The sequence below is a fragment of the Cimex lectularius genome, unplaced genomic scaffold, assembly GCF_000648675.2.
Source record: "Cimex lectularius strain Harlan isolate CLEC.00 unplaced genomic scaffold, Clec_2.1 scaffold203, whole genome shotgun sequence".
NCBI classification, from domain to species: Eukaryota; Metazoa; Arthropoda; class Insecta; order Hemiptera; family Cimicidae; genus Cimex; species Cimex lectularius.
The window spans coordinates 308035-327152 of record NW_019392774.1 but is presented as its reverse complement, the minus strand read 5'-3'; the positions used below and the strand labels follow the sequence as shown (position 1 = coordinate 327152).

Genomic DNA, 19118 nt, shown 5'->3' with positions numbered 1-19118 from the left:
CAAGCCAGTAAGACGATTGATGCGGAAATGTCCCCAGGACCTTCTTATGAATAGCTCAGAAATAATTCAAAAATCTGGATTGTTTACAACAATAGTTGCTGGTATTTGTAAATAAAAATTTTGTATCACGTTACGTAATGCATATATTTGTACAGTAATAAATAATAATAATAATAAATTTGTGAACGAAATACGTTTCAAAATAGGTTAAAATATTTTTTAAGAGGAATGAAAGTTTATATTGGTTTTTGAAACCTCGAAAAAACCCTAAATCCAACTTTTTGAGAAAGTCGAAAAATATTTTTTTCACTCAGAAATTTTTGCTTTCCAAATGCCGGAAAATGTTTTAGAAAATTACATAAATGATGGTAATTTTGAAATTTTCTGCACCAATCCATAATAATTCTTATAGGATTTTACAACCCTTTAAACTACATAATGGCACAAATCAGGCCTCCGTAAATAAATCAAAACCGGAGATATAAAATAAAAAGTTGGGGAATTGTTTGCTTAGATCATTCTTATTTGCTTTAAAACCAAATATATTTGATAAAGGATCAAAGAAGAGAAATACAGCGTTACAACGGTTGTAGACATTGAATAAAATCCAGAGGACTTAGGAATTTTTAAGTGAGATACCGCAAATCTGAGAAAAAAATTGCCTCCAGCTGATCTAGCCTAAAAATGTCTATTTTTTTATTTTCTATGGTAATTCGTAATTGAGGTCCGTAAATAATACTTAAAACGAATCAGAAATGATCCATTCAAAAAGACATTTTTTGCCTACTACATAAAATGGTTGCAATAGTCTTAGATTTGGACAAAAAGCAGAGAATTTATGAATTTTTGCGATGAAACCCCCGATGAACCCAACCCAAAAATAAAAAAGTCAAATTGGCGATATTTATATAGAAAAAAAACCCCTACTTTTTCTCCTTTTTTAGCATTACAGTGTTGGTTTTTTTTATTTAGACCAATATACATACAGTACAGGTGAAAACATACACGGACAGAACGAAAATACAAGGAACCGCCCTGCAAAAAAATATAATTTAAATGAAAGTATAAGTAAACGATTATTAATTAATAATACCATAATAAATCTGCAGGAGGAAGATTATTTGTGTAAATCTTTGACATTCACATTATTTTGTCACCCTGTTCTGCCTCCAGCCCTTTTGTCCGCCTTCTTCCCTGCAATTATAACAACAAATCAATTTTATATATTTACCTTTTATCGCTGTGAAGGTTAAACAATAGTTGTTTGCGAACGAAATTTTTGTTTAATAAAATTATAGGCGTTTTTCTCCTGATTTTAAGGTGGTAGGCGACTGGAATAGCAAACTGGCAAAATGTAATGCAAAGTAATGTAGGTTTTGAAAAAACATTTTCTTTATCATGCCAACGTTTCGATCTTTATAGAGATCATCTTCAGGGCCTAGGATTTATAAACATTGTTTAAATTTTACAAATACATGTAGGAGGTGGCAAAAAAATCAACTTACACAATGCTAGAAAATTTTAGATTGAAAAAAATGAATTTATACAATGCTAGAAAATTTTAGATTGAAAAAAAAAATGAATTTATACATTGCTAGAAAATTTTGACTTGGTCAATTGACCACTAAAATGTAAATGGGTCGGTCAAAGTTGATACAAACCAAATATTTCTACTCCTATGTTTATTGTGCTAATTTGTTTTGAAAAGATTTTTGTTCTTGGTTTTCTTTTAATTATAACTCGTGTTAATGATTGATAACTATTTTGTTTTCTTTTAAATTCATATTATTCCTGTGAGTTAACCAAATATTTCTTGGTTTTCTTTTAAAATAATATCCTTTGAGTTAATGATTAACAGCTATTTTTGGTTTTCTTTTAAATTCACACCCAGTAAGTTGATAATTCATTGATTTTTTTATATTTTTTTAAGGTTTTTTTTGCCTCTTTGGTCTATTTCTAACGTTTTTATTATTTTTTAGTACATCCATGGAGTTTAGTGAACCGCTGGAAGAACGTTGTTTACGCGAAAAGTCAAAGGATTTAATTTAATCCTCAAAGATAAGTAGACAATGGGCACGGGGCGCATCAAAACAACCCTTCCGCTACCCGCTTAAGTTGTTTTGATAGTAAGCGTCATAAAGTTTTATCTGGACTTTTATTGCCATTTTCAAAAAACATAATGGAATCATTTTTATTTTAATCAATTATTTTTCTCCACTATTTACTGTACAAATTTGCTTTTAATTTTTTTAAAAAGTAAAATCGATAATTATTTTTTGTATGAATATTTTTAACTAACCAAAATGAAAATACAGCTGTTTTTCTGATTTCATTATTTTCCGTTCTATGGCTTCACCGGCGTTTGTATGTATACACATGATAAAACTTATATGGTAATAAATGTAAAAAAAAAAGGAAGAAAATAACAATAAAATAGTAATGAGCGTGGAAAGGATTAAAACAACAGTTTTTTCCATTCTTATAAAATATAACCAAGCCTTTTCTGTTTTATTGAGAAACATAAATATTACGTCAAAAACACAACAATAACGTTAATTTGTCGGATAATTGCAAGACAAGGGAAAAACTTATTTATGTATTTATAACTTTTATATGCATTTATTTATTATTAAATTACAATGAATAGTATTAGAAAATTTAGGTAAAAACATAACAATAACAGTGTACGATACCAAATTTGGTATGCACGAAGAAAAAAAATGCATATACGTAAATATAAAAAATGTAAATGCTACATGAACCAACTTGTATATTGTTCTTTTACAAAAAATATAGATCGTTTTGATTGATGATTGATTGAATAATTTGCATCAAAGAACCAAGACAAAAGGGCCGGCTGAAGAACCGGGTGACAGAAAAACGTAATTGTCAAATCTAGACGAAATTATCATACTTTTGCACTGTATAAAATGAATTAATTTACCAAAATCGGGAATTGAACGTATTTTTTAATATATATATATTTTTTTAAATTTATGCCTGAGCATTGGGAAAAGTTCAGGACTATTTTTTATGTGTGGTGATTAGTTTTATTTACATTGTAATTCACTCTTCTCCACATCCTACATGTATTTGTTAAATTTAAACAATGTTTGTAAATCCCAGGCCCTGAAGATGATCTCAATAAAGATCGAAACGTTGGCATGATAAAGAAATTTGTTTTTGAAACCTACATTACACCAGACCTCATCTCAGGATTTCTGAATAACTATTTTTTATTTCAATCTGACTGGAAAATATTGATCAGGAGTCTATAGAATAATAGTTCGTTTAACTAATTCAAGTATAAATTTTTGAAATACAGAAAATGCAGATACTTCTTGAATTTGAAGATAATTTTTTATTATCCGGAGTCCATAGAATAATTCTTAACTAACTCAAATGTAAATTTTTGAAATAAACAAACTACAGATACTTGTTGAATTTGAATTGAAGATAATTTTTATCATTTTCAAATTTCATTAGTTTTCAATTTTTAAAGTAAATTTGTTCTTTTTTATAACAACTGCCAAAAGCAAAAAAAGGCCATGCTTTGTAAATTGCATTTTTTTTATTACTATTTTTACTTCTGAGCAGTGGAAGAAAAGTTGTTTTGATGCGAACCGTGTTGTAATTGTCTGCTCTCACCTTTCATTAATTGCGCAAACACGGTTTTTTTTATACATAAAAACTTAGGATTGTAAAAAATCATTCTAACAACTCTATTAAATAAAATAATAAAAATTCGTGATTGAACTGTTTCAGCAGAAGGACAATTATTTCGGCTGAACTTTGGCGTCATTTTGTCGACCGTTCTTCAGCCAACCTTTTTTCTCGTTCTTCACGGCAATTATTCAACAAAATAATAAGAAATACGAGCGGTTTTTTTTTGTGTAAAACGTCGAAAAGGAATGTTTTAAACAAAGGGATTGTTATTGTTTAAAATTATTTTGTCACAGATCGCCTAAAATTTTAGTCTTCAAAAGAATAGGTCAATAACTCCATGTAAATTCGCCAAGTTTTATCTCTAAAAATAAGGATTAAAAATAAAATAAAATACAATACAGAAAATAAATGTATTAAGATAAAATTTGCTAGGATAATTGTATTGCACAGTCATTATTAAGTAAATATATACGAATAATTTTATTTTATTACAAACATACAGGATATTTATGTTTTATAAATTGTTTTTGGACTAGATTCTCATCATTCGTTGTCTTCGAATTTGTTCTTTGTAAACTTCGTTCAGCCTGGCCACCAAGGCTTTCTCGGAGATTGTATTGGGTTTTTCCTTGGGTTTTCCAACGAATCGGATAAACTGTTTTTTCTCTTGTAACGGGAAATCTCCACCCTCAGGACGGTTTTGGCAATGGCGACGAATCGAGGATACTCTGATGTGTGTGCAAGGTCTGCCGGTGCTGGGTTGAGTCGAGTATGGCCGATTCTTCTGCATCCCTGGTGTCATTTGATTCGTCCCAATTTTCCTGCAAAAAACAACATAAAAATATTAGCAAATTAATAAACACTGTCTACAGTATATTCAATTTTTGCCAAATAAATCTAAATCAATTATAAAATATTAAAAAACAAAAAATAAGAAATAACAACGACTTACCTTCGCCTTGGAGGAGTCTTCTTCAGATGATATAAGACGAATGCGAGAAAGAGCACACATAAGTATGACATACTCACGATGTAAGGTGTCACATAAACTGTTATCATCATGTTGGCTCGATGTGCACGGTACGAGAGTCAAGTGCAAAGTGTGGCCCTCGAAGCCCCCCTGAGCTTTTATACCTGAGCGGTGGGAAAGCCCCATTCACGGATCCGAGCAAACAACCCCTTTTGTGATAATAAAATTGAATAACGAGTAAGGGAAAATAATTTGATCATAAGTATATCTATATAGTTATAAAGTTTATATTAAATATCAGCGAAAATTAATAAGACATTAATTAATTACAGACTACCACTCTTGGTGAAACTATTCAATATTAATGTTTAACAGTTCAATTTACATCTTAAATTGTAGTTATTTGCTTATGTTAGGCTTGTTTATAAAGAAAGTTCGACTTAGGTTGTACGAGGATTTTTTTCTGATTTTCCAATACTTCTGTAATCCTGTTCTTCTGCTGGCCCTTTTGTCCGCCTTCTTCACGGCATTTAATCGACAAATTAACATACAATTATTTCAACTTTTTAATGCTATCTTTATATGTATTTTTTCTTTTTTTAGTGTTGTACTTATACTAATCTTAAATATTTACATTTGGTTTTCACTTACATTCATTTATTTATTTATTTTACAAGGCGAGGCTGTAGCCGTGGGATCACCGATTTTAAGAAAACATTTTTAGATACTAGGTCGAAAAATATTAGAGGCTCGTAGGAACATTTAAAAAATAGTTTTTTTAAACTACGCTGTAAAGCCCTAAAATTCGAATTTTTTGTCAAACGAAAAGTGACCTTTTTTATTCTTCCGGTTCTTTTTCTTTTTTTATCTTGAATTAATTTATTTTAAATATTTTGTAATTAATCCGATGGGAAATTGTGAAATAGTACGGCAGATTTTGCAGGATCAGGATTGTTTTTGTCTCGACTTAAATCTCCAGATTCTTCTGCCGTCCTGTTCTTCAGTCAGCCCTTTTTGTCGGCGTTCTTCGAGGATTTTATCGGACAAATTAGCTTTGATATTTGAAGTTGGTGGTGTCGCCCTTCTTCTGTCGGCGTGTCTGTGGGATTAATCCTTGGGTATTTGATCGAAAGGCGAAAGGCGAGAACATGCGGACCAGAATGTTTCACAACAAATGAATTTAACCTTCCGTTAAAATCAAAACAAATTTTTACAAAGTCAAATTCGTGAAAATACTTCTGTGTTCGGGGGAGGGATGAGTTTGAAATTTGATCCTTACCGATCATTTTCGTCAGCCTACCCTCGCTTGATTATCAATTGGTCAAATTCCAGACATTTTCTTAATACAGAGTCGGATATCAAACAATATAAGATACAAACGTTAAATTATTGTTGTTACAATATATATTACTATTACGATATTTGGAAAGGCAAATTTCTACCGGATATATAAAATAAAAAGCTTGGGAAGATTTTGTTCAATTTCAGTTTTATTTTTCTGTCTGAAAACGATACAAAAACCAAAGCTTTTTCTGTATCAGCTCAAAGGAGAGGAACACAAAGTTTCAGCATGTGCAATACCGTCGACAACGGATAAAATCTCGAGGAGTTACGAATTTTTAAGCGAAACATCGGGAAAAAATGTATTCTTATGTTGACCAAAAATCTGCAATTTGATTACATATTTCTTTTACTTTTCTGCTTAAAATTGCTTCTTATATGAATATGTATTCATTAAATAATTTAAAAGAAAATAGAGAAGTATTATTCATACTGTTAAAATTTTGTAAAATGAAACCATTTATTGTTCATGTATATAAAAAACAACAGAATATTAATTATTTTTGTTTGATCAAAGCGTATATTATTACATAATAAATTTCATTTTTCAGCAAAAAGCAGCTGAATTTGGTACTCGTTTAAAATTGTTAAAATTTTATTTCCGCGAGATGTCGTGACCGATGTCAGTCGAGGGTGGCTCAAGTAAAAAAAAGTCCGGAGGAGGTGAAAGTTATAAAGCCACGGAAGGGCTTCGAGGGCTACACTTTACATTTGGGCTTCGTATCGTGCAGACCCAGCAATCATGATCATCGTTGATTTGACACCCGTCATCGTAAACATGTCATACTTGTGTATACTGTTTCTCGTATTCGTCTTGTACCATCCGACGGCTTTTCAGAAGCAAAAGTAAGATTATTTTGTAACTTGTATAAATTTTGATCGATATTGGTTCTGTTTAGTTGATATATTTTTTTAAAATATTTTTAATATTGATCCTAGCATAGCTTGAAAAGTTTTAGAAGTTCGAAAAATATAATATATACTAATGTTTATTTTTGTAGAAAAATGACCAAGTGTTATGATTCTCCAGCGGCGAAATTGGTTTTCTCATGTGTAACACCCATGAGCTCATGGAAACCTTGCGCAAATTCCCAATTTCGCTCAAAAAGGACTTGTCGAAGATGGCCGGTGAACGACGACGGCTCTCATAAAACTGTCAGAAGACAGCTTTTCAAATGTGACGGAAAAGTGGCTGAAAACCCCGTAGAAAAAGTCGACGAAGGCTTTGATATTGACATAAACAGGTCAGAATTTTTTTTAAAACGGTTTTAATAATTTTCGTAACCTTTTTAACATGCAAAAATTGGGTTAGTGAGATAAATGTGTATTTTTATGCTTTAGCTTTATGCTTTGTTACAGAAAAATGGTCAAGAATTGCGATTCGCCACCGCCAAATTTGAATCTTTCGTGTTCGACACCCGTGAGTGAATGTCCTCGCCCAAATTTTCAACGTCCCTCGAAAAAGACTCGTCGCAGGCGTCCTTTGGACAGCAACAACACTGGCAGAACAATCGGAAATGAGCTTTTCAAATGTGACGGAAAAAAGGTAGAAAAACCCTGTAAACAATTCGGAGAAGATATGGACGCAGTCAAGAAGGAGATCCAAAAGCAGATCAATCGTCAGAGAAGTCTTAGACTCTAGGGAAGGCGAGTGTATATTGTGTAAATTATTTATATATAAATATTTTTAGTACCAATGACAATGTGCAATATTGTATAGCTTAATAAATTTATTATCAAATTTTATCTTCTGCGTTATTTTCCAATTCTTACTTTTAGTATAAAATAAGTTCCGTTTCACAAAACAGCCAAATATTCAAGGAATTATCCTAACCTATTTCACACCAAATTCTGGTAAAAAATGCAAATACTTAATGTTCATCTGTTGAATAATTGCGATGAAGAACGCCGACAAAAGGGCCGGCTGAAGAACTGGGCGACAGAATAATAATCCTGTACGACCTGCCTTCAATTATTGTTTATGATTACTAATTTTGTAATTTAAAAAAAAAGTTTTTTTGTTTTATTCCAAACCTTGTTTTCTTTAATTGTCCACTCTCGTCTTTATGTATAACATTTTACCCTTGAATGAATGAGAGAAACTATAAATGTAATTTATTTAGAAATCGTGAGATGCGGTCTGGTGTGATGTAGGTTTCAGAAAAACATTTTCTTTATCGTGCCAACGTTTCGATCTTTATTGAGATCATCTTCAGGGCCTGGGATTTACAAACATTGTTTATATATTACTATTACATTTTGAAAAGTGAATTTATACAATGCAAAATATATTGTTTTATTTTGCATTGCACTTTTCCACATCCAAAATGTAATAGTAATATATAAACAATGTTTGTAAATCCCAGGCCCTGAAGATGATCTCAACAAAGATCGAAACATTGGTACGATAAAGAAAATGTTTTTCTGAAACCTACATCACACCACACCGCATCTCACGATTTCTAAATAAATAACGATTAACGGTCACTAATCACCAAATATAAATGTAATGTTGGCATGGCAGTTGCGCCTCAGCATAAAGCCAAAATAATAATAATAATAATAATAATGCGAAAAAAAGAATTTTATTTACATAAACAAAAATAAATTTTCCTAATAAATTATAACAGAAATTAAAACAAAAACAATTCTTATACAGCATTGATTATTAAACTGTCTGCCGAAGGTACATTGTACCCTTTCATTGCATAACTAACATACTCTCTGAGTTCGATAAACTCCTTGGATGTATTTCAATATCGAATACATTTTATTCACCAAAATGATTATATAAAAGTATAAACACAAAGCCAAATGTTACAAAAATAGATTGTAGAAAGAAAAGTCTGATTGTGTTTATTTAATTTGAAATTTGACCAGAGATCATTTGAGACACATAGCTAATTTGTAAAATATACTAATTAAACAATGTATATTGTAAGAGTATAAGTCAGAATTATTAACAGTATCAATGTATTTTACTTCAAATTATTTTACACAATACGTTCATGGTTTAAATTTAGAGTTTTTGCTTGATAATTGAACAGATTTTTTTATATGTTTAATTTTTATTATTTGTAAATGCATCCAAGGAGTTTATTGAACTGCTGGAAGGATGTTGTTTATGCTCTAAATGAAAGGGTTTAGTTTAATCCCCAAAGATAAGTAGACAATGGGCACGGATCGCGTTGAAAACAACCCTTCCGCTACCTGCTCATAACTAGTTGTAGTAGTATGCAATAGTAAACAACACTTTCTCCGGGCTTTCCACATTTCGTGAAATATAACAAAACCATTTTTTATTTTACTTCAAAAACCTTTTTTTTTTTTTTTTAATAATTGATAATGAAATTGTCGAATTTTTTAAATTGTGAAATAAGTAGGAAATTATAAAAAAAAAATTTCAATCTAAAATTTTCTAGCATTGTATAAATTCATTTTTTTTAATCTAAAATTTTCTAGCATTGTATAAATTCATTTTTTTTTCAATCTAAAATTTTCTAGCATTGTATAAATTCATTTTTTTTTTCAATCTAAAATTTTCTAGCATTGTATAAATTCATTTTTTTTCAATCTAAAATTTTCTAGCATTAAATTCATTTTTTCACATCTTACATGTATTTGTAAAATTTAAACAATATTTATAAATCCCAGGCCCTGAAGATGGTCTCAATAAAGATCGAAACGTTGGGCGATAAAGAAAATGTTTTTCTTAAACCTACGTTACACGAGACCGCATCTCACGATCTCCGAATAATCATTAAAATTAAATTTTTGGATGAAGTTTCACGTGTAAATTTTTATAATGTTGTATTTGCTACTCTTTTACAATTATTATTTTATTTTAGTTAAAAAATTAGAGGTACAAAATAAACATGGCCTTTTGATTATATAAAACTCAATATGGAAATTTTGAATAATATATTTCTATTATAATATTGGCAATTTCTTTCAAAAACACTTTTTAGTTATTAAATTACGGATGAAAAATAATATATAATCTATATACCCCTTTAATAATACGAAAACGTTATAATTTCCTATTTATTTGACAATTTGAAAAATTCGACAATTTCATTGTCAATTATTTAAAAAAAAAAGTTTTTGAGGTAAAATAAAAAATGATTTTGTTACATTTCACGAAATGTGGAAAGCCCGGAGAAAGTGTTGTTTACTATTGCATACTACTACAACTACAGTTATGAGCAGGTAGCGGAAGGGTTGTTTTCGACGCGATCCGTGCCCATTGTCTACTTATCTTTGGGGATTAAACTAAACCCTTTCATTTAGAGCGTAAACAACATCCTTCCAGCAGTTCAATAAACTCCTTGGATGCGTTTACAAATAATAATAATAGAACATATTAAAAAAATCTGTTCAATTATCAACTAAAAATCTAAATTTAAACCATAAACGGAATGCGTAAAACAGTTTGAAGTAAAATACATTGATACTGTTAATCATAGCGGCTTATACGCTTACAATATACGTTGTTTAATTAGTATATTTTACAAATTAGTTATGTAGATTTTTGGTCAACATAAGAATACATTTTTTCCCGATGTTTCGCTTAAAAATTCGTAACTCCTCGAGATTTTATCCGTTGTCGACGGTATTGCANTTTATCATGTGTATACATACAAACGCCGGTGAAGCCATAGAACGGAAAATAATGAAAACAGAAAAACAGCTGTATTTTCATTTTGGTTAGTTAAAAATATTCAAACAAAAAATAATTATCGATTTTACTTTTAAAAAAAATTAAAAGCAAATTTGTACAGTAAATAGTGGAGAAAGAAAATTGAGTTTCTATGAACTTTGGTATTAACATTCTTTTGTCGCCCGGTTCTTTGGCCGTCCCTTTTGTCCGCGTTTTTCACGGCAATTAATTAACAAAACAGTTAAAATAGTTGATATTTTCGTTTTAATTTTTGATTAAAATAATAATGTTTCCATTATATTTAAAAGCAAAGTTTTACAGTAAATAGTGGAGGAAGAAAATTTAGTTGTATTAACGTTCTTCTGTCGTCCGGTTCTTTGGCCGATACAAAACAGTTTAAATAGTTAATATTTTAAATTTTGATTAAAATAAAAATGATTCCATTATATATTTTAAAAATGGCAATAAAAGCCCAGATAAAAAGTTACTACGTTTACTACCAAAACAACTTGAGCAGGTAGCGGAAGGATTGTTTTGATGCGCCCCGTGCACATTGTCTACTTATCTTTGAGGATTAAATTAAATCCTTTGACTTTGGCGTAAACAACATTCTTCCAGCGGTTCACTAAACTCCATGGATATACTAAAAAATAATAAAAACGTTAGAAATAGACCAAAGAGGCAAAAAACCTTAAAAAATCAATCAATTATCGACTTACTGGGTATGAATTTAAAAGAAAACCAAAAATAGCTGTTAATCATTAACTCAAACGGTATTATTTTAAAAGAAAACCAAGAAATATTTGCCAATGATTAACTCATAGGATATGAATTTAAAAGAAAACAAAATAGTTATCAATCATAGAGCAGCAGCGTATTTAGCCGAAGGTCGTAGGTTCGAATCCCGCTCGTGACATTGACTTTTTTATCTCAACTAGGACCTTACATAGAAAGAATAATTAATTTTTTTAAAATTGGTATTAACGTTCTTCAGTCACCCGGATCTTCAGGTGGCCCTTCTGTTCACGTTCTTTACCCAATTATTTAACCAATTTAACGAAACAGTTTTATTTTTGACTATTGATTAAAATATTTTTTTATTTTTTTGTGAAATTGGCAATAAAAGCCCAGATAAAATATTTGGTGAGCTATCAAAACAACTTGAGCAGGTAGCGGAAGGGTTGTTTTGATGCGCCCCGTGCCCATTGTCTACTTATCTTTGAGGATTAAATTAAACCCTTTGACTTTTGGCGTAAACAACATTCTTCCTGCGTTCACTAAACTCCGTGGATGTACTTAAAAATATTCCAAACATTAGACAAGCTAGAAAAAAAAAATGTCTTAAATGTTAGCAAAATTATTTTTTGTCATTTTCCTCAACTTAAGACGCGAACGTAACATATTTAGTAATCACTTGCTAAACAGTCAAAATTCAGAATGTTCAATTCAGATGGACAGCACTTTCCATTTTAAGATTGCCCTTTTTCTTGACTAATAGATATACCTATGGCGTTGGGTTAAAATTCGTAAGCATTCTAAGGTCCACTTATTTTCGCAGGTTTTTCTTTTACGTACACGTGATAAATAATATAAAGTAGATTCACTAGTTTTCGTGGCCCGTTTGACCAATTAACACTAACTTACCATCTCAACCTCACCTCTCGAATTTTCACTTCTTTTTCCCATCTTTCAGTTAGTGTTTTTTAGTTAGTCCGAGTGGATCGAGGTCACGATAGCTCAAGTGGTAGAAGAGCAGCGGCGTATCTAGCCGAAGATCGTGCGTTCGAATCCCTCTTGTTACACTGACTTTTTTATCTCAACTAAAAACCTTAATTAATTGAAAGATATTAATTGGTCAAGCGGACCACGAAAACTAGTGAATCTACTTTATATTATTTATCACTTAATTAATTACAAAATATTTATTATTTCTAGCTTAAAAACCCGCCAATCTGTTTTTATGCTTCAGATTTATTAAGAAAGACGTCGAAGCTTACAATATTTCTAAAGTTATCGCGAATATTCGGTTTATTTTATCTTGATTACATAAATATTTATTTGTGAACTTATATAAGTTGCCAATTATACTTTTACTCATCACTTAAAGCATAATTATTTTTATAAAGATTCATTATCACTGCAAAATTTTAACAATTTAATTTAACGATTCTCATACGATTTAGGGTTGGAACGAATTGCCGAAAGGTTTTTCAGGAAAACAGAAGCAAAAGTTTATTAAACTCTGGAAATAAATAACCATTGAAAAATAAAATAAAATGTACATTAGAAAAATCAATTCATTAGGATATAATTTACTAGGATTATTATTTTATATTTTTTATTAAATATTTATGTATGAATACATATACACATATAAAGATTATAAATATATTACAATTAATTAAGGTTTTTAGTTGAGATGAAAAAAAGTTAATGGCACGAGAGGGATTCGAACCCACGACCTTCGGCTAGATACGCCGCTGGTCTACCACTTGAGCAATCTCGACCTCGATCCACTCGGACATCAACTCCCCATCTCAATCCCACCTTATGAGTTTTCCCTCCTTTTGCCATTAACGTTTTTTCATCTCAACTAAAAACCTTAATTAATTGTAATGTATTAATTGGCCAAGTGGACCACGAAATTAGTGAATTATAAATATATAGAATGCATTGTGTTAAACACGTTGCGTTAATGATTTCGTGTGAAAATAAAGAAACTAGGAATATAATAATAAACCTGGATTTGTTTAAATAAAAATTAAAAATATATGTTTACACAATAAATTATTTAATTTCTAAATTTGAAAAGTGAAAATTTTATTTGTAGTTAAAAAACTATTTGTTAATTAAGAGCAATAATCTAAAAACTAAATAAATTATTTTTTCGTTATACAGACAGATATTCTCACTAGTTGTACAGTCAAATTTCAAAACGCATTGAAGAAATATCAATAAATTGGTGAAAAGAAAAATATAATTCAATACAGTAGACCAAGTTTTGATGGAATTGTGTTAAAAGTTTAAATAACGTTAATTAAGTCAATTTCCAAAATTAACTTGGCCAACTTGCCAACTTTTCACCATCGTAAATTAAACCATCTTATTTTAAGTTTCCTCATTACAAATTATATAATTTTTTACAAATTTATTTAAATTGAAGTTGTTCTCTAATAGAAAAACCTCGAAAAGGCTAAATGAATAGGATTTTTATGTGCAGCGTTGTATTTTTTTTAACATGATTTTATATGATTGTGTAAATAATTATTTCAATTATTTCATATATATAAATTTAATAAAATTTTGGTTGTGTATTAATTTTGAAGTAGTACAGCTAGGAGAAAAATTAATTATAATAAAAGATCTGACTTTTGATAAGTTGAACTTTTTTTTCCAAATCTCACTCAGGTAGTCGAAGGGTTGTTTTTAACTTAGTCCAGTTTTAATTGAGTCTTTCACTCCTGTAGATAATGGTGGACTTTGATTCGAGCAAAAACGTAAACAACATACCGTTACCCTAGAAAAGGCCCAGCGAGAAGAATAAAAGAACAAGCCAATAAACAATTTCGAAAATATGATAAAACTAGATGGGTTTTTTAAAGATAAGAAGTTAAAAAGATTAAAAATTTTATATTATTTGTAGCAAGTTAAAGAAGCCTAAAAATTTGTAAAAGATTTGTCTAAAACCGTTCAGTTTTGAAGTTATCATTGTTTATTTGAAGCAAGGTCGTGAAATCTTAAAAAAATGAAAAAACGTGAAATAACTTCTAAACCTTTGAGATTCGGACCTTAGTTAAGTAGGACTTTTTGGTTCCATTTTGAATGTAGAATCGACTGGCAGATATTGTAACAAGAGTAGTCCTGTATGTTAAACAAAAATGTTTTTTTAATCCTTAGTAAACAAATTGGGAATTTTTTTAAACAAATTAAAAAATTTAATCTTTATAAGTGAAAAATGGAAAAACGTAATATATTACGTTTAGTTTGAAAATCTTCTGTAATCCTGATCCGCATATTACGCAGTACTAGTCTGATTTCTTTAAAAATAAGTCTTAATAATTACAATTTAATATTTAAACAGAAATAAATATTAATGGTTATGAATTATTTCAATTAATTAAGATTTTTAGTCGAGATAAAAAAGTCAGTGTCACGAGCGGGATTCGAACCCACGATCTTCGGCTTGATACACCCGCTACTCTACCACATGAGCTCTCGTGACCTCGATCCACTCGGACACTGACTTTTTTAACTCAACTAAAAACCTTAATTAATTGAAATATATTGATTGGGCAAGCGACCACGAAAACTAGTGAAGTTATGAATTATGATTTTTAAACATCAATATTGAGAATTGTTCGTCTGTAATTATTACAGAAATTTAATTTTTTCTGCAAATTTACCAGCAACTTAATAATTATAACGTTAATTACAATTATGAATTAATATTATTTATCCTTTCTCATTCATGATACGATTTGATTTATTCATACACGCCGTGAAGAAGGCGGACAAAAGGTCTGTTGAAATTTCTTTTTTTTAATGTATATTATTAGTAATTTGATAATTAAAAGTTAATTATAATTGTGAAATAATATTATTTGTCCTTTCTCTTTATCAAATTTTATTTCCGTAAAACGGCTCGTTTGCAATCAATGAAACACTTTCTCGCCGTTAGGGGTGGCTCAGGTAAGAAAGTCCAAAGGCTCATCTCTCCGTTGATATAAAGCCCCGGAAGTGCTTCGAGGGCCACATTTTGCACTTGAATCTCGCACCTGCAAACCTGGACATCATGAATATCATCGCCAATTTGACACACTTCACCGTGAACATGTTTTATTTGTGTATGCTGTTGTACACGTTCGGCACCTTCCACCTGAAGACTCTTTGGAGAGAAAGGTAAATTTTTGTCATTACCATTTGGTCTGTTGAATTTATTGTGTAATTTTAAAAAGAAATTGGCCACTTTTTGTTCTATATGGTCTTTTTTCATATGAGGGTTAAAAATGAACTTTCTTATTATTCAACCCTGTTTTCTTGCAATAATTGGAAATTATTTAATGACATGCTAATTTATTTAATTTTTTTTCCAGGCAAACGAGAAAGAATCAAGAGGCACAAGGGATGCAAAAGGATCGGCCTTACTCGACTCCACCCAGCATCGACAGACTTTCCACATGCTTGAGCATCTCCTCTGTTCGTCGCCCTTCCCGCAGACGTCCTGCAAAGAGAGTACAAGGGAAAAAACAGTATTTTCAATTTCAAGGTAAAGTGGTGGAAATTCTGGAAACCATCACCGAGGAAGCCGTGTCAGCCAGGCAGAACGAAGGGTTCCAAGATCAAAATCCAAGAGGACGATGAAAAATTTACCCTAAGTCACAAAAGTAACATATTTAACACTGTACATTCTGTATATTTATATTTTTTAATATATTTATTCTTATATTTTTCATAATGACATTGTGCAATACAATTATTAAATAATTATTATTATTCTGTTTTATTTTAATTTCCATACTTATTTTTACAGTTTGAAAAGATTTTACTGGCTCTCTGTTTGTCAGAAGTGCCAGATATGTATATATTTATGTGTCACTATTAAATCGTGAGAGATTTGTTGATACGCTTGTTTTAAAAATTATTTAAAATTTCGATATTTAACTTTGATTTTTGTGAATAAGAACGCTGACCAAAGGTCAGGCTGAAGAACGGGGCAACAAAAGAACGCGAAGACAAAATAATCTTCCCGTTTTTATGTCGGCGTTTATTAGATAAACATTAAACTCTCTTTTGATCGTTCATTGTCATCTTGCCTCGCATATTCTCGCTTGTTTTGTCTGTCGGACGAGTGTCTTGAAGTTGTTGAAGTAGAGGAAAGCATCGAGGCCAAAGTCAACAGGCAGATCCAGAAGCAGATTCATCGACAGAAAAGTCTCAGATTCTAGCCAAATACGCCATTCTGTATATATAACTTGTATATTATTCATGTATTTATTTTTTTATACCAATGACAAGGTGCAATAACTAGTACATCACTCTGTATATACTGTGTATATTATTTTTGTATTTATTTTTTAATAACAATGACAATGTGCAATATTGTTTAACTTAATAAAATTATTTTCTTACTTTATGTTCTACTTTATTTTTAATTCATTATTTGTATTATAAAACGGATTTTTGTTCTGCTGAGAAAAAATGCCACCAACTCATTTCACCTTGTTAGAGAAAAGACTATTTTCCACTTTTATAAACGCAACTATTTAATGTTAATTCGGTGTTTAAATGACGACAAAAGGGCCAGCTGAAGAAGAAGTATAGAAGAACGCGAAAGTAAAAGTTCAAACAAAAGAATACTCTTGCCCGATTTTCTATACAAATCGAACCATTAACAACCAAAAAAAAAAAAGTGTTTACGCCTTATGGTCGTCTTTTGTCCGCTTATTCTGGCTTCTTTTCTCTGTCGAAAGCGTTTCGGCTTTTTGTAACAATCCTAAGGATTAATCCGCAAAGACGCCGTCGGCACAATGGCGACAAAAGTAGAATAAAGTTAATATTTGTGACGACACAGCTGTTCACCTATCCGGTTTTGGGACCTCCCGTCTCGAAAACTGATGGAAAACTAGCATTTTCAATGTTAGGGGTCGGAAAAATTCTAATTTTTTTTTTTAAATTACATTTTTTCTTCTCTCGGAATAAATTTAATAAAACTTAAATAGTGGCGGGACAAACCGAGACGAGAAGAAGGAAGCAATTCGCGGCCTGCAAGATCCTGACCCGGAGGGCACTGTGTTCGAAGTTCGAGATGGACGATCGGAGTAAGAGGTGTCCTCCGCGAGGACAAGAAAAGATTGGAAAAAAATGTTTGTTGGGTGTGATCCCAGTGGTGTTGATCTACGGGTGCGGAGAGTTTCTCCGAAGAGACCCCTCTCGAACCGTCTGGGTTCAACACGGGAACGGTATCTGTGCTTCCTTTTTTATGGTGATAGTATATCAACAACAAGATGAACAGACGGATCTTAACAAGGAGACACTTAGCGGAAAATTTCTTTCAATTTCAATTTTCAAGACAACGTGTCCTACGAGCATAATTCGTTTTCCATCGAAAGATACAAATGGCAAATAGAGGCAAAAGGATGAGTTTTGACTTTTTCTAATTTCAGGATTTGTTATATTTGTCAATCCTTCCATTTGTTAAAAACTGTTTTTTTGGCCCTCGTTCAAGTTAATAGAACGTGAAATATGAATCAAATATCGATAACTCGGGAAAAAGGCAAATAGAGGAAAAAGGAACAGTTTTAGCTTTTTCGAATTTTCTAATTTCAGGACTTGTTACATTTATCAATATTTCCATTTGTTATAAACTGTTTTTTCAGCCTGGTCCAGGTTATTAAGAGGTGAAAAATGAATCAAATATCGATAACTCTGGAAAATAGCAAATAGAGGCAAAAGGAGGAGTTTTGGTTTTTTCGAATTTTCTAATGTCAGGATTTTATACATTTGTCAATCATTCTATTTGTTATAAACTTTTTTTTGAACCTAATCCAAGTTAATAGAACGCGAAATATGAATCAAATATCGATAACTCTGGAAAAAGGCAAATAGAGGCAAAATGACCATTTTTCTCTATTTCGTGTTATTTAATTTTAAGACTTTTTACATTTGCCAATTGTTCCATTTGTTATACAATATTTTTTCAGCCTAGTCCAAGTAAATAGGAGGTGAAAAATGAACGAAATATTCTAAACTCTGAAAAATGTCAAAAAGAGGCAAAATGACCATTTTTCGCTATTTCGTGTTATTTAATTTCAAGACTATTTACATTTATCAATTGTTCCATTTGTTATACAATATTTTTTCAGCCTAGTCCAAGTAAATAGGAGGTGAAAAATGAACGAAATATTCTAAACTCTGAAAAATGTCAAAAAGAGGCAAAATGACCATTTTTCGCTATTTCGTGTTATTTAATTTCAAGACTATTTACATTTATCAATTGTTCCATTTGTTATACAATATTTTTTCAGCCTAGTCCAAGTAAATAGGAGGTGAAAAATGAACGAAATATTCTAAACTCTGAAAAATGTCAAAAAGAGGCAAAATGACCATTTTTCGCTATTTCGTGTTATTTAATTTCAAGACTACATTTGTCAATCGTTCCATTTGTTATAAAATATTTTTTCAGCCTAGTCCAAGTAAATAGGAGGTGAAAAATGAATGAAATATTCGGAACTTTGAAAAATGTCAAAAAGAGGCAAAAGGACCAGTTTTGACTATTTGGAATTTTATAATTTAATACTATCTCAATATTAAAAATTTTTTCCTCGGGTTTTTGCGTTTTTCTAGAAAACTACTATTTTCTTCAATACAAAATTATATACTTTTATATTATATTCGTAACAATATTAAATAGTAAATGTTTATCTCTCTGTGGAATATTTGTGATGATTAAAGATGTCAATAACATGGAAAAATTACAATTGG

At 30.5% G+C, this 19118-nt stretch overlaps 2 protein-coding genes across 2 annotated transcripts; one reads left to right on the top strand and one right to left on the bottom strand.

Moving 5' to 3' along the window:
• Positions 1–4148: 4148 nt before the first annotated feature.
• On the bottom strand, positions 4149–4754 carry LOC106672956. The gene is made up of 2 exons (XM_014404813.2): positions 4619–4754; positions 4149–4487 (listed from the first exon to the last, which is right to left on the bottom strand). Exons 1-2 carry the CDS (start codon positions 4726–4728, stop codon positions 4199–4201), a joined length of 399 nt encoding a protein of 132 aa, XP_014260299.1. The 5' UTR covers positions 4729–4754; the 3' UTR covers positions 4149–4198.
• Positions 4755–15336: 10582 nt separating this feature from the next.
• LOC112127177 lies at positions 15337–15998 on the top strand. The gene is made up of 2 exons (XM_024227604.1): positions 15337–15536; positions 15731–15998. Exons 1-2 carry the CDS (start codon positions 15430–15432, stop codon positions 15996–15998), a joined length of 375 nt encoding a protein of 124 aa, XP_024083372.1. The 5' UTR covers positions 15337–15429.
• Positions 15999–19118: the final 3120 nt, after the last annotated feature.

Bases quoted from the DNA above. Each gene is read 5' to 3' on its own strand.
- LOC106672956 (XM_014404813.2), bottom strand. From the start codon at position 4,728: ATGATGATAACAGTTTATGTGACACCTTACATCGTGAGTATGTCATAC. The intron at 4,488-4,618 runs GTAAGTCGTTGT...TGTTTTTTGCAG, and splicing joins AAGACTCCTCCAAGGCGAAG to GAAAATTGGGACGAATCAAA.
- LOC112127177 (XM_024227604.1), top strand. From the start codon at position 15,430: ATGAATATCATCGCCAATTTGACACACTTCACCGTGAACATGTTTTAT. The intron at 15,537-15,730 runs GTAAATTTTTGT...TTTTTTTTCCAG, and splicing joins AAGACTCTTTGGAGAGAAAG to GCAAACGAGAAAGAATCAAG.